At 49.3% G+C, this 15,309-nt stretch overlaps 1 protein-coding gene across 7 annotated transcripts in view; it reads right to left on the reverse strand.

Annotated features, from left to right (window-relative positions):
* The window catches only part of PRKG1 (protein kinase cGMP-dependent 1), a 376,397-nt gene that overhangs the window by 26,132 nt on the left and 334,956 nt on the right, over positions 1-15,309 (reverse strand). For 5 of the 7 annotated variants that reach the window (XM_069018843.1, XM_069018838.1, XM_069018837.1 and 2 more), the window contains one exon: positions 1,564-1,660. In XM_069018843.1, the coding sequence (XP_068874944.1) occupies positions 1,564-1,660 (97 nt within the window). Of the gene's footprint in view, positions 1-1,563; positions 1,661-1,761; positions 1,890-5,694; positions 5,786-6,552; positions 6,765-15,309 lie in introns of those variants that run through there. The other 2 variants (XM_069018841.1, XM_069018842.1) reach the window with 2 other exon arrangements.

Below are 15,309 nucleotides of genomic sequence, written 5' to 3' on the forward strand. Positions count from 1 at the left end.
CACCCACCCCTGAAGAAAACCTCCAGGAATGTTCTTCCCACCCCAGGTGACTCCAGGGCTTCTTGGAGGCTTCTGAGATGTGAACATCGGCTCAGAATGGATTATTTCCCCTTGAGCTGACACCTCAAAGGGACAGAGCAGCTCCTGCTCTTCCTCTCGGCTGGGCCAGGGTCACGCAACAACAGGGTGGAGTTTCTGTCACCTTAAAGCTGCCACAGGCAGAGGCCAGGCTGTGGTTTGAGACTCCCACCAGCAAACCCTCTCGGAGACAAACCTGTGCACCTCCCCTGGAACACGCTGAGGTGTCAAAATGCTTAAAAATGAAGCCACAACCTTCCCAAGGCTCAAACCAAGCCCCAAACCGGGGGTCCCTCACTCCAGGGTGGAGAAGCCAGTGGTGATGTTAATTTAGGAGACAAATCTCTGGTCAGGAGAGGATGGAGGGACTTCAAAAGAGAGGTTGAGCACAAGCTCCTGCTCTAAAGAATCCATAGCAGGAGCAGGGAAAGGACCTCCTTCCCATCAGCGAGGGAATCCTTCCCAGGCTGTTGGTGAACAACAGCTGAAGAGCAAACAAACTAACAATAAATGAAACCCCCAGCACCCAGGAAGGATCAGAGTTCTCACAGTTGCTCCCTCCTCCACAGGATTTCACATCCATACAGGAAAAGCCAGAAACAAACCACAGGGAAGAGCGGGTTGAGCTTTGCACACCAAATTTACTCCTTACATCACAAATGATCACCAGAACACCTCGTCTTGCCCATTTTCCAACCCCCAGCCGCCTTTGGCTCCCGCAGGGTCATGGGGTGGAGACTTCCCTGAGGTTTTGTGGTGGCAACAGTAACTGTTCCCACTCTGCCCAGGCTTGCAGGAGTTCCTGACATAGTGCACCAGTGTCCGGTGTCCGGAGCTCCTCCGTGGTGTAACCCAACTCCCCCTTCCTACTCCAAGTTCTTGTGTTCCCATGGTGTTACAAAGGGGTCACCCCCCTCTCAGGCTCTGCTTTAAAGGAGACCACAGAGCTCCAAAGCCAAGCAGAGCCGAAAGCAGGGTCAGATTTTGTCTTTTCTCTACAATTCTGCACAAAAAAAGAAGTCCCTCTTTGGGATGTATTGTCACGGATCAGGTGGTGAATGTTCAGCTTTGAGGATGACCAAGTGGAACCACTCTAGGCTTGAATAAAAAATGTGTAGGAAAGGCTTTCTACTGTCACTCTGGATTTGGTTTAGTAAGACTTTAGGTTGCTTTTCCAATCCCAGCACTCACCAGCCATGCAGCTCTCCAGGTTGTCTCTAAAAGGCCATAAATCAATGCCATAAACCACTTAAGAGAGAGGAGATGTGTGCTCCTCTCAGCTTAGGGCATAAATCCTTCTTGGCTACTGCAAAGCGTTTACTGGTACCTTTTTTATGTCTCAGGAAGTGTAAATCAGCTTTCTTCGCTATCTAATCCCACCAGATCCCTTTTCTTGGGGTTACTGAGGTGTAATACCACAGAAAATGAAGCCTTTAACACAGCACTTGTTTTAGGACGTCACACAAAGAAGAAGAGGTCACCTACCAGCTCCACTCTCCCGAACCCTCCGACTCCCAGGGTGTCGATGATGTTGAAATCCGACAGTTTCAGGTTGGCAAAGAAGGCAGCTTCGGCTTCGTATCTGGAGGTTTTGAGGCGAAAAAATGGAAATTTCTTAGAGGTGCAAACCTGAGCAGTGCGCGCCGCCGCCCCTGAGCTGCGGGAGCCTGGCCCAGCCTTTACCTGCTGCACTTCCATCTCAGCTCTCAAAATCTGCTTTTAGCTCAGCATTCTGCTGCTCCCAATCCCAGCACGGTTCCGGTTTTCCAAGGGGGAATAGCAAACATCCCTACTGAGGGTGCAAAGCCAACGCCTGGGGCTGCAATCCAGCTCCCAAGGCTACAGCTGGGAATTTTCTATCCATCTTCTCCTGCGTGGGGTTTTTTAAAAAATGTTTTGGTGTCTTTAAGGATTTTTGGAAGGTAAAAGTCTCTCCTAGAAGTTTCTCTTATCCACAGGCTGTCAGCAGTTTCTATAAATGTTTATTGGAAGTGGCAGGATCACTAAAGGTCCCTGGAGAGAAATCCCAGGCAGGTTTTATGAAATCAGATCTGATAAACTGCAAATGCCCGAAATGAATGACTTCAGTCACAGATCAACATTCCCAAAAGGATATCTTCTCTTGTTCTCCTCCTCTAAACTCACTCAGAGCAGACATCCCAAGCGAGGAGGTCCCAAAATCCCGATGCTCTCTGTTTTTCCCATGTCCAACTGTCCCACAACACCAAGCCCCTGAGTAAGGGGCACACAAATCCAACCCAGGCAAGCCTGCCAGAATCAGCTTCCCATGCCTATCCATGACCATGATCCCTCAAAAATAGCTCCTTGTTAAGGTTTAGGGTATTTTTAGAAAGGCTCAGAGGGGAAATGGATGAGCAGGATCCACCCCCTCCATAAAATGTGACATTCGGCTGCCGGAGAGGCCCCGCGTGTGTCCGACCTTTGGCTGCTGGTGACTTTATGGGAATAAAGAGCTGGCTGGATTATGGAGGGAGGACTGGAAGGTGCAGGGGAAGGTGCTGGATTATGGAGGAAAGCCTGGAAGGTGCAGGGGCAGCTGGCTTGGTGTGCAGGGCTTCATTTTAGCTGGAATAGTTTGCAATGAACAGATAGAGCAGGATCACTGGGGGCTTCACTCGTGCAGGCTGACAGCAGTGGGAAGAGAAGCCCCCATCCCACTCCCGTACCCACCTGCCCAGCTTTGGGACGTTCCCCTCCTGATTATTTCATCAACAGCATGAACTGATTTATTGGCAGATTCCTTTCAAACCACCTCCTCTGCTCTATTTAAAACCTCAACGACAATGGGGGAGAAAGAGCAAAACTGTGTCATTTTCCAAGTGGAAAGGGAAAACTGCAAATAGGAATCTGGCAATGTGAGAGGTGTCACATCATGAAGCCCCAAGTCTGAGGCAATAAAGCACAATTTTCTCTCAGGGGGTGCTGTCAACAGATGACTTCAGCTCTGCTGTATTTTTTTATGCTGTCACCAGATCCTGTGGGTGACCTTGCTCCTGATGCACCCGACTTTGGAACCCAATCAGCACAGAGCCCGCTGGGAACTTGGGATAACCTTGCGTGCCACAGCTGCTCATTGATCCCTCTGTGCTCATCACGAGGTGAGCGCTGAGCTGGCGCTAAAAAAGGAATTAAATGTCCCCGTTCACAGCACGGCAGAGCCATCATTTCGGGGGTGACAGAGCAGGGAGTGCTTCTCAGTTCATGATGAATGTACAGAGCAGTTAAATACCTTGAATGATTTCTAATTGCCAGGAAGATGAAATCCCAGCCTGGAAAATTCCCTGCCAACACACAAACAGATGGAAAATTTCAGAGCCAGGGTCATACAATGGTTTGGGTTAGAAGGGACCTTCAAAACCATCTGATTTCAACCTCCCTGCCATGGACAGGGACACCTTCTTGGACCAGGAGGCTGAAATCTTCTGGATTTGCGTTGGAACACGATAAAACCGGATTATTTTGCTGAGAAAAATCCTTGCCGCATCCTTGGGACTGCTTTTGGAAATGCCTTGGCTAATTCCCTCTGCCAGACTCCTTGGATGGAGCGAGCACATACAAGTGCAGCAAAGCAGATGGGACACACTGGATGTGTTTTTCTCTAAATACACTGCAACAAGCCTCAAAACCCCAAAAGAAAGGCCAAAAATATGTAGTGAAACCAAACCACAGTAAAATCAGGCAAGCAAGCTCTTCCCGTGCCCACCAACAACAGCCACACTGGAATTCCGTTTTATTCCCAGCTACAAAAGTCCAAGTCCACTTAAACACCAAATTCCTATAAATTAAGTCATTCTGCATTTCAAACCTGCTAAGCTGGAGGATAAATATCTTCAATAAAAAGGTGAAAATACAAATATTCCCAAGCTAAATCGGAAATCAGGGGTATGATCCTGGTCATGAAGTTCAGAATTCCTTCCAAATTCCTGAAGCTGAGCGTGCTGCTCCCTGAACGGAAGCTCCCAAGGTTTTGCAGCATGAGCTCCTCACTGGACAGAACAATGGTGAAAAACATCTGTGATGTTTGATTTTATCCCCTCCCAAAGCAAAGAGAGCCTTCCAAGGCACGGGGAGGGCAGTGCCAAGGAACACAGAAGTTGAAATACTAATATTTTTCTGTAGGAAAACATTCAGTTCGGGATCAGGAAAAAGAATCTGCGACACTCGGGAATGTTTGGGATATTCACAGGATGGCTCCAGGCTGGAAGGGAGCACACCTGGTGGCACCTCCCTGCTCCAGCAGGGCCATCCCAGACCACAGGCACAGCACTGTGTGCACACAGCTCTGCAACAGCCCCAGGGAGGAGAGCCCAGAGCCTCTCTGGACAATCTGCTCAAGGAAGCAGTTCCACAGAACAGAGGTGGGATGAGGGTAGGGACAGTTTGACCCCACTTGTTCTGGATGAGGTGGAAATAACTCATCCCTGTGTGGGACAAATCCACCTGAGCCAGGGCAGGGTGCTTTTCTCCACTGTGGAGACGCCACTCATGCCACTCCTCTTTAACCAGAAAGGCGGTTTTATTGTAAATCCCAGCTTTATGCCAGTGCTTGGAGACTTTCCAAATAATCAAATGTTTTTCTGACCTCTGGAAGAGTTCAAATTCCTGAATTAATGGATGAGAGGTGTGCTGGACAGACACCTTGGAGGCACAAGTGGCATCACAGGCATGGTCAGTGCCACACTGGAGCTGTGCAGGCACAAGGCCTGGACTTCCTGCACTGGGATTTCTGGGCTTGTTTGTCTCCAGTTGAATTAGCTGTAATTAAGAAAGAGTCTTTCCCTGGATATTTTGGTAATTGGGCTGCTCATCCCAGGTCAAAATGTCTGGAAAATCATAACTGGAAGTGCACAGTAAGAAAAGATATGGGGAACGTGTGATCCAAAAGCAAGGAAAAGTCTGTTAATAAAGAGTTTTTAAAATGAAGGCTGAGCTTTTCACAGGAGCCTTGTGGGACACCAGGAATCAACTCCCAGTGTGCTCCTAATGGGACTTTTTGCTTATTGAAGCATGGTTTTGTACCTACTGACAGCAGCCCAAGCCTGGCAGGGCTCACAGCCCACTCCTGCAGCTGACAGCAGGGTGGGACCTCAGACAGCAGCACGGGAGATGTTCAGGTCTGAGTTAGGCAAGAGCATCCTGCAGAGTCTCCAAGCTCTTCTCCAAGGTTTCCTGGGAATCTGAATGGCAGAAACCTCCTGAAACCTCCTCTAGAAGAGCTGGGGCTTGGGAACACCACTCCTTTCCCTGCCTCCAAATAAACCCCCTGTTCCTGAGGAGCTGCCTGGCCTCAGCCTCCCCTTTGGCAGGGACAGGCACCATGTACAAGACACCAGAGTAATAAGGGGGCTCAGGAGGAAATTCCATCTTCCAATAGCCCAATCCTTTGAAATGGCAGCGCAGGAGCCACAGCCCAAGTGTTTGGGCAATGCTTTGCCCGAGGGGAGAGGAAATCCTGTGGCTCCTTGCACTGCTGGAGGTTTCCCCCCATTTAAATGAGCCACTGCCTCCTAGGACAATGATTACTCTGAGAGATATTTCAAGCTTTGCCTCCTAAAACTATGAACAACAATGAAAAAATTGAAATAGTCGTGTTACCTGGGCAGCTGATCAACAAGAAGATGTGAGGAGCAAAGGTTTGCCATTACCCAACTGCTCAGCTCAGCTGAAGTAGCTCCTGATTCCCATCCTAAGCGTGTTGGGAAACATCAGACATCTGTTAGCAAACTGTCATCTCCAGAGAAAACTTGGCTCTTCTCCACCTGCAGGCTGCCAGCCAGCCAGGAGCTGCAACCAAATGGGAACCAACAGCCCTGATCCGAGCAAATGCCACTGGTTTGAGGGTATAAACCCAGAATTTGGGAGCCTTCCCCACTGACAGACACCGGCAGCCTGTCATTTGGTTTTTTGGTCAGTCTGGTCACTACCTCACCCATCACTGGGGAGATGCATTTCTGGAGAAGGAAATATGGAATCTCTGTGAAAACTGGGAAAAGTGGAATGGTGGCACCTGGATGGTGGGATCAGAGCCAGCCTGCAAGGAGACACAGGTGAAATGAGCCTGAGATCCACAGGTGGGGTGGGGAGGGAAATATTTGCCAAAACAAAACCTTATTTCTGTGCCCACTAAAAGTCCTCTCCTTGTGGTTCTTAAGATATAGTGAGATTCTAAAGGGGTCAGGGAATCATGGAATAGTCTGGCTTGGAAAGGACCTTCATGATCATGTTGTTCCAACCACCTTCCACATCACCACATTGCTCCCAACCCTTTCTTGAACCTTGCTTCCAAGGATGGGGCAGCCACAATTTGTTTCTTATTAAATGCTGCTTCAGCTGATGGGGCACTTAAAAAAATCTGGGTAGAAGAAAGCAAAAATTCCCCCAAATCCCCAGTTCTGTGACTGTTCTTTCTCCCCATCTGACTGTCCATATTTTGGCTGGGATGAAATGACCCACCTGAGTCTGGTCTCTCCATGGGACCTGGCCTGCCTGGTACCCTGAAATCATGGAAAGCTCCCTAGATTGGATTTGTGCTGTTGCGTGAAGAAAGGTGCAATTCCAAAGGGACACAGCTGGAATTCCTGTCACCAGCAGGCTTCAGAGTTGAAAATGATATGAGGAAGAGCAGATGCAGCAAATGGTGGCAGGGCTCCCAGGCCTTCCCTTCTCTGCTGGCTCCAATGACTCCCAAAAGCTCAGGATCACGTGTTCCCCAAGGATTTGGGGCAAGGGGGAGTCTAGGAATAGGTGAAAGTGAAATCAAAAGCACCTTGTGTGGTGTCCATGAGATGCTGAGCTTCAGCTGTGCCCTGTTTGAGAGGGCTCAGGTAGAGGGACAGCCACAGGGCATCAACACAACCAGCGGGATCCAGAGCCTGGGAATGGCTGAAAGCAAATTCCTGGCAGGCACTGGGAGCAAATCCCTATTTCTTCATGGTGTGTGGCCACTCATCCTCTCACAGGTCCCATCCCACATGCAAACCCTTATCCAGCATTCCCCGCAGATATCAATCATGGGGTCAGGACTTTTGGGGGGAGATGTTCCTTGACAAACCTTTGCAGCAGGAAAAAATAACCAGGGCATGAACCCAACCTCTGTTGGGGAAGGCCAAACCTGCTCTCCAGACCTCTCCAGGATCTGAGCACTCCTAGGTCTCCATGGATTAGCTGAAAGGGGGGTGTTTGCCCCAAAATTCCCCTCAGGCAGAGCAGGCAGTGAGAGCAGGGAATAACAATGTCCTGGATGTGTGGGAAAGGCCTCTGTGCTCCTTCCTCTGGGCACCACATGTCCATCTCCCTCCTGAGGCACAAATGCACCTGGGAACTTCCCAAAGACCCTTTCAGGAAAAGCTGCCTTGGGAAGGATGATTCTGAGGAAAAGCCCAGCTCTTTGCCTGTTTTCTTGCCCATCACAAATGTGACAGAACAGCTGACTTCATTCCCAGCTCTGTCACATTACTGCCATTTCTGAGCTCACTCACAAATTCAGATCCCAAAGTTATTCGAGGATATCTCCATCGATAGCTCCTGCCTGGGATTAGCCACCCTAATGCTGAGCCAGCCCAGGGAGGGATGGATGTCACTCACAGATCCTGGCTGCTCAGACAGGATTTACCTCCAGAGGAGGATTTGCTGCCCTGCCCCAAGGAAGACCGAGGAGGAGAACATCAAACTCATCTGCTGCTCTCGATGTTTTACAATTGCAAACCCCACTGAAAGAGTGGAAGGATGGATCTGTAGATGGATGTAGGGCAAACATATGGGAATAATAACCCAGAAATTCCTAGGCTAGGATTCCTCAGCCCATCCTCCTGGGGCGGCTTGAACTCCTGATTTAGCTGCTCCTCCCACTGCCTTCCATATCTGACACCTTCAAAAATCCAAACCAGGAGCCTTTTCCTTGGGATTTTTAAAAGCCCTGTGCTGGTGGTGCCACTGGGTTTGAAGCTGCAGCTGCAGGGACCATTGCATGGAAAAGAAAGGCTGGATTTCTTTTCAAGGCCATATCTTCAGGGCTGGGAATTTCTCTTGGATGCCCCAGCACCTGAGATCACAGCCTTTTACATCAGGAGAAAATTGCACATCCCCTGCTTTAGATTTTCTTACAGCAGTGGAGCTTGGAGTGGCAGCTAAACCAGACATTAAAGCCACGGTGTGGGAACCCAGAGTGCTGAGAATATTTCTCTGCCTGTTTTTAAGGGTTCTTACCCCCCTGAACAACACTGTTTTAACCTCCAACCTTGGAAAAAATTACCAACAATCAGACAAGAACTAGAAAATACAGTGGTGTGAATTAGGTGATAGACTACTATGTAAGATTGTCACAGGGTGAAAAATTTTAGAGGTTTTGGGCTTCTCTTTGTAGTAAATAGATAGGAATAAAAAATATCAAAATGGAGGATTGTTGTTGTTCTCTAAACTTTCTCCCTTCTTCCTTCACTACTCCATATTCTGCAGTAAAAGTAGTTTGGAATGACTGGATGAGGAATTCCGCAGTTCCTGGCCATGTTACTGAGTAATTGGTAAGGAAAGTGAAAATAATGTACGTTTTTAGTAACCATTGGTTAAATTATCTTTAAAAGGCTGTGTAAATCTTGATAATTAGAGACTTCTCTCCTGCTTTCTGTGCTCTATGTTATGCCTGGGTCACGCTAGTGGCTCTGTTCCTCTGATAAGACTTCATAAACAACTATCTGGAAGCACTAAAACTCCAGGAAAAGTCTCGGTTTATCTTTGAAACTCCTTGCAAGGACTTTTAGAAATTTCTCTCCCATCAGGAGGGATTGGATTTATGGCATGGTTCAGTGTCACCATGGCATCTCTAACTTCCTCTGGAAGGGGAGGGAGATCTGAAATTAAAAATACAGGGTTAAAAACCTCACAGGTTCATTTGTCCCCTCCCCTTTTTTAAAAGCAAATCACTTTTCAGTGAGAGCTCAGCATCACAAACATGATACTGTGCTGCTGGAGCAAGCTGAGCTCATCCCGGGTTGGTTCAGTAGTTAAACAAAGAGATTTGTTGGAATTCTGGGGCTTTGAAGACTTGGATGTTGCACAGATCTCACCCAGAATTGTAACTGAACACACTCAAATGCAGCCAAAGCAGCCCAGAAAGTGCTTCTCCTCATCAAGGCTCTTTGAGAAGCCTGGATTTTTTGGAGTGACTATTGTGGAAGCCCTGAATGTGCCAGGAGATTGGGATACCTCATTAAACACCTTGTGCTGCTGGGTTCAGCGCCTCCCACCCCGCAGTGGGACCTCATCTGGGAGAAAACCCCTTCAGATGCAAATCTCACCCTTTTTTCCCAGATATTCCTGTGGGATCCTCTCCTCTGGTAACACAGGCAAGTGCATCGCTCCCTTTAAAGCTCACGACAGCCCCCAGGGATCCGAGCTCCCAAAATCCCAACCCTTCGCTCCCCAGTTCCAGCGCCCATGTTGTGGAATTGTCCCTTACGCATCCACACGATGCTGATGTGCCAGGAAAAAGCCACAGTTTTGGTGGGAGAGTCAAACACACCAGGATAGAAAATGCCAGGTGATGGGAACTCCATACAAATCTGAGCCCCAGCACTCTCAGTAGAGCACAAGGAGGGTTTTTAGAGAACACACTCCCTGGTTTTCTCTGGAAGTCACAGGGAGGTCACCATGGAAATGTGTATTTGTTTTCCAGATGCACGTGTTCCTCCTTGAACTCCTAAGGAAACAGCTCCACGCTTCCCACAGGACTCTCCCCACCTCCTTCTCTGGGAAGTGCTGGATTCAGCTCCGGGTAAAACGACATTTGTAATATTCCTCATGCCAAAATGTCCTGAAATAGTTCAAACAAGACACCCTACAGAACTGATTACAACCCCCAGATCTGAATCCATTTTAATTAAAAGGGGAGGAGGGAGGATGTGGAGTATTCCTTCCTCTGGTGGAGTTTCCTGTTCTGTGCAGTGTTAAAGGATATTGCTTAAGGATGGGGGTTGTTCCTCCTCTTTCCCCTCCCTTTTTCCTGGTCTCTTGTTTTAACTCTGGAAGATTTTAGCTGGACACCAAAGACATGCCTCATATCACATTCTATCCTGGCCCAGCACAGCCTGGAATTCCAGGCTGAACAAATCCTAAGGAAGAGCAGAAGACCTCTCATGGCACCTCAAACGCTGCACTCAGACCTCGGCAACCTCATTTCATTCCAATGGAAAGAACATCTGCTATAAAATGGAAAAGCAATAAGATGTTATTTATCGACAGCCAAGTAATTCATATTCAAACCACGGATTCCTGGGGCAAACTGGGGTTTAAACCCCCAGACTGAGCAGCTGAATCAGCTGCATTTTGGGGATGGTTGGCACAAAGCCAGTGAAAAAGAAACTTCCCATGGTGGTCTTTAATGTCCCTGAATAATTTAGAAGGAAAAAAAAAAAAAGAGTATTTTGGTCAGGAAGAAGACAATTCCCTGAATTCCCTCTTTTCTCCTCATTTTTCTCCTCATCCTCCTGAATTCAACAGTTTGGATCTGTAAGCAATAAAATCTCTTTGGAAAATAAGGCATCAAGGGTTTTTCCTTTCGCTTTTCTGACTGACTTCAGAGGCAATATCTAGAGATCCCTTGGGGATTTATTCCTTTGGAAAACACCCAAGAGAATCCATGTGAATACTGTCCAAAACAAGAATTGTGCATTAAAATTCCAAATGAACTCTGCGAGGGCAATAAATCCCAGCTACCAAACCAGGTGCCAAGGATTGAACACTACCAAAGGTATTTTAAGGGAAGTTGTGGGGAAGAGCCATGTTCCACCCTTGGAAAGCCAGACATGATCTCAAGGAAAGCTCGGCCTAACTGCAGCCTGAAATTGCTCAAATCACAGTTCTGCTCTACGAAATCTCCCCAGCTAATTGCAAAGTGCTCATTAGATCCCAGCACCCCCAAAGGGGCTCAGCTGAGCACATCGACACCAAAGAGCCCCTTTGCCTCCAGCCTCCTGCACGGAGGAGGCCCCCCAGGACCTGCACAGAGGAAGGTCCCCATGGCAACGGCGATGCTCACGTTCAAAGGATTCGGTTGCAGCTTTCTCCTCTTCAATTTTTTAAGGAATGTGAGGAACAGATCAATATATTGATGATGTCAGACACATTTATTTGTCCAATTCACTGTGCTCACCGCTTACTGTGCATTTGTTCAAGTCCTGGGGGTTTCAGACAACTTTGTCGGCATTTTGCCCTCAGTTCTTCTTTCCAATGGCCCAAATCCTCTGGGAAAAAATCCCTTGTGAGCTTGGGTTTCCAGCTTGGCAGCTGCTAAGAGGCAGAGATCTACCCTGAGAGAACTTGTGTTCCTTCTCCAAGGGCTGCTGAGGGGCACTTCATGGAATCCCAGAACGGTTTGGAATGGAAGGGACTTCAAAGCCCATCCAGTGCCACCCCTGCCATGGGCAGGGACACCTTCCACTGTCCCAGGCTGCTCCAAGCCCCAACGTCCAGCCTGGCCTTGGGCACTGCCAGGGATCCAGGGGCAGTGACAGCCACAGGGCAGATCAGAAAAGGTAAGGCAAGCCCAATTCAAAGTTCTACCCTTGGGAGAACCTCCTTGTAAGAGAAAAACCACGATGTGCTGAGATCTACCACTGCTGGAGAGAGCTTTCATAGAAAAACACCACTTCAAAAGTCCCAAAAGGGAATTCAAAGAGCAGCTGAAAGAGCTGAGGAGGAGAATGAAATCTCAGCAGTGGCACGTGGGGATCTGGACACAGCAAACACACCCAGAGTGGATCTAGGAGAGGCCGCAGAAATTTGGAGCAGCTGAGCAGAAGCACAAGCCAGGACATTAAAAGCAAGTGCACCCTTCAAATACGAAGTCATTTCAAACAAATCAAGAAAGAGGAAAGAAAAAAGAACCAAATCTGGTCCAGTTGAAAGGAAAAACACCATAAAACAGGGAAAAAAAAGTGAATAACAACTTCAAAAGGCTTCAAACCAAATAATAAACCCTTCCTGACCACAGCAGCAGCACGAATCTGAGCATGGGCTGTAGAGACCCTACAGAGACCCTCTGGAAAGAGCCCACCGAGGAGAACAAAGCCATGTGAGAGAAGCTCAGTGCCCTTTTTACTCCTGGGCTCAACATGGAAGGCCTTGGAGAGACCCTCCCAGCACATCTTCCTTCCCAGGGAAGCTCCAGGGGAACCCCACTGAAGTGTCATGAGGGGACCCACATCGACCGAGGGACCAGATGGGCCTCCCCCAGCACTTCTGTGTGACCTCGAGGATGGAAGTGGCTTTTTGATGGGATCCAGAGCCCTGTAGTCCCCTAAACCCAACATCTGTCCTAACAGAAGCACTTGACACATGGATAAATCTGAGTTCTTTGGGGAAGAGCCAAGGCGCTTCCCGAGCCTACTGGAGCTCTTTGAAGGAGACCCCAGGCATGTGGGGAGGAGAGAGCTGCTGGATGCAGTTGGCTTGGATTTCCTAAAGCCATCTGACAAGGTTTGAAAGGCTCTTACAGAAGTGGTATGAGAAGGAAGGTCTGTGCATTGATTAAAACAAAAAAAGGTGCAAAATAGGAAATGCAGCGCTCGTTTTCCTAATGGAGGGAGGTCAGCAGCGCTCAGATCCTTCCTGCTCAACATCTTTAGGGATGAACTGGAAAAACAGGGAGAAGAAGTAAAATGACAGCACTGGTCAAGGATATGAAATCACCAAAACCAGCAAACAGAAGCCTGAGGTGAAAAACTGCACAAGGAACTAAAGACACCAAGGGACAAGGTAATGCCTACACTGGAAATCCTGTAGGAATGCAGTGAAGGGGAAAAAAATCCTGCCTAAGCAGGTGGTGGTGGTCATTCATCCATCTGTACTGCCCTCACCTCAAAAGCTAAGGAGTAAGGTTGGGAAAGGGAGGGGAAGTGATGGATCTGGATGGGATTCTGTGCTAGGGGAAGAGACAACTGGCAGGAGCTGATCAAAGTTGAAAAGGTCAGGGTGTGCCACGGGAAGCAGCTGTGCAGATTCAGGAGGAGAAACCACCAAGGAATGCTCAAATCTGTCGACAGCAGGAAGTGCCCGAGTCCCAAATCGCTGGAGACCGAAGGCTCCCAATCAATAAATCAATAAATCAATGATCACCTCTTTGCTCTTCTCCCCCTTCCAGCCACCTGCTGGAGGCCACGGGCAGAGACAGGACCCAGCTGGATGCACTGAGGCACTTCCAACAGATCTGCACAGAACTGGGATAGACTGGGAAACTCAAGGCCCCTCCTTGCAGTGTCTGAAAGCATCAGAGCCCAGAGCTGTGCTTCCCAGGCTGCCCTGGAAGCTGTTCATGTCTGACATGGTGAGACAGGAGCTGCTCGATCTCACAGCTTGTCCTGACCAGATAAAAGGAAGTTCTTATCAGGCATTTATTTAACACATGGCAGCCAGGGAAAAGCAGAGTTCTCACTGCTGCGCCAAAATCCACCACCAGAGAAACTCCCCAGTGCTCTGCCAGCACTGGAATATTGTCCTGAGCTAATAAGGAAGGGATTAGGAAAACAAGGAGCCAAACAAAGCACCTGAACTCCCAGGGTTTTTTACCTCAGTGAACTCCTTGCCTGGGAAAGGGATGCAAGCTGGCTCATTTGGGGAATCCAGACAGCAAACCCTGCACATCCCAGCAGTTCAACGGCCTTCCTGCATTTCTGATGGAGCACAGTATTTCCTAAAACACCTCCCACGCATGCAGCTTGTTCTGGAGAAGGGCTCGTGCCATACCAGGAGCTGAACTTGCACGGATGAGTGCTCCCCCAAAACCCCTCCAAGCCACGTTCCCAGCACTGGACTCTCACACACCATCCCCTTGGATCAGTGCCGAGCTCTGGAAAATTCCATGGGACAAAGGCAGGTCTGGGGTGGCGAACAAAGAGGGGCCCGAGGGCTCCAGCAGAGAAAGCCAGGAGCAGCTCAGGGGACAGCAGATCAAAAGCAAGGAGCTTCCTGAGGGTTTCTTAGCATGCTTGGAAAGTTCCAATCCCTTATCCAGCACTTTTCCATGCTTCCACTGGAGGGCAGGAATACCCCGCGTTTCCAGAGAGGATCCTTCAGCTCATTGCCACACACCCTCAAACAGCTCTGGGAAGGCCTGGCCTTTGGGGACATCCGCGTGCTCCTCCGTGCTCTCATTTGCTTCCTCTCCTGCTTTTATGGAGCAGCTCCGTTTTTTCAAAGCATCGTCATGATTTTCATCAAACAACTGCAGCGTTCCCAGTTTGTCCCAATGCCTCCCCTCCCAGTGCCCCTCTGCCTCCCTGCATGCCCTGCAGCTCTCCAGGGTGCCCTAATTCCCTGACATAACTTTTCTGTAGGTAGCGCAGATACACTGGAATTCCGTACATCTGCACGGAGCAGCAGATTTACACCCTCACTGCTTCCTCGGGAGGCAACAAAACTTTTTAAAACATTTCTGGGTGGGAGTGTGGGTGTGCTGGAGGGCAGGAGGCTCTGCAGAGGGACCAGCACAGGCTGGATCCATGGGCTGAGGTTCAGCAAGGCCAAGTGCCGCGTCCTGCCCTGGGCTCACCCCAAGCCCTGCAGCTCCAGGCTGGGGCAGAGGGGCTGGAAAGCGTTAGGAATGATTTTTGAAGGTTGGCTTTCGCCAGATGTTGTATTAATTATGAGTTCTATTATAGGTTACATTAGGGACTATAACGTTGGGTATTATGCGATTATCCGGTGGAAATATCAAAGGTGTAATACACGTTAAAGGTTTAATGCTGTCGGGGTGGCTTTGATCGTACAGGTTTGGTTTGGTGGCGGCTGGGTGGGTTTTTGTGGCAGTGCCCGTTCTGTGGGGAGCGAGCTGCTGCGGGCCGGGCTGCGGGAGCAGCGCCACGAGAGGCGCGAGGGGAGCGCTGACCAATGAAAGCGCCGAGCGCCTCAGAGGCGGAAAAGCGCGGGCTGGCAGAAGATTGACAGGGGGGCGTGGCCACGCGACACCCGGGGTTGCTGCGCCTCAGGCGCGAGGCTGGAAAAGGCCGATCCGCCGCGTCCTGAGCGAGCCTCTGGCAGCCAGCTGGGCTCGCAGCGCTGGCCTTTGGCTTTGCGAATGCTTTTTTTGCGTTCTCAGTAAATTTTAGTAACTCATATCCATTGCGGATCTGGGTCGTTTATAACAAAAGGGCCCGTCGGGAAAGGCCCTGGGGGTGCTGTGCCAGCGGCTGGACAGGAGCCCAGGGGAGCACGAGGCCA

Source organism: Aphelocoma coerulescens, chromosome 6 (genome assembly GCF_041296385.1).
Source record: "Aphelocoma coerulescens isolate FSJ_1873_10779 chromosome 6, UR_Acoe_1.0, whole genome shotgun sequence".
Taxonomy (NCBI): Eukaryota; Metazoa; Chordata; class Aves; order Passeriformes; family Corvidae; genus Aphelocoma; species Aphelocoma coerulescens.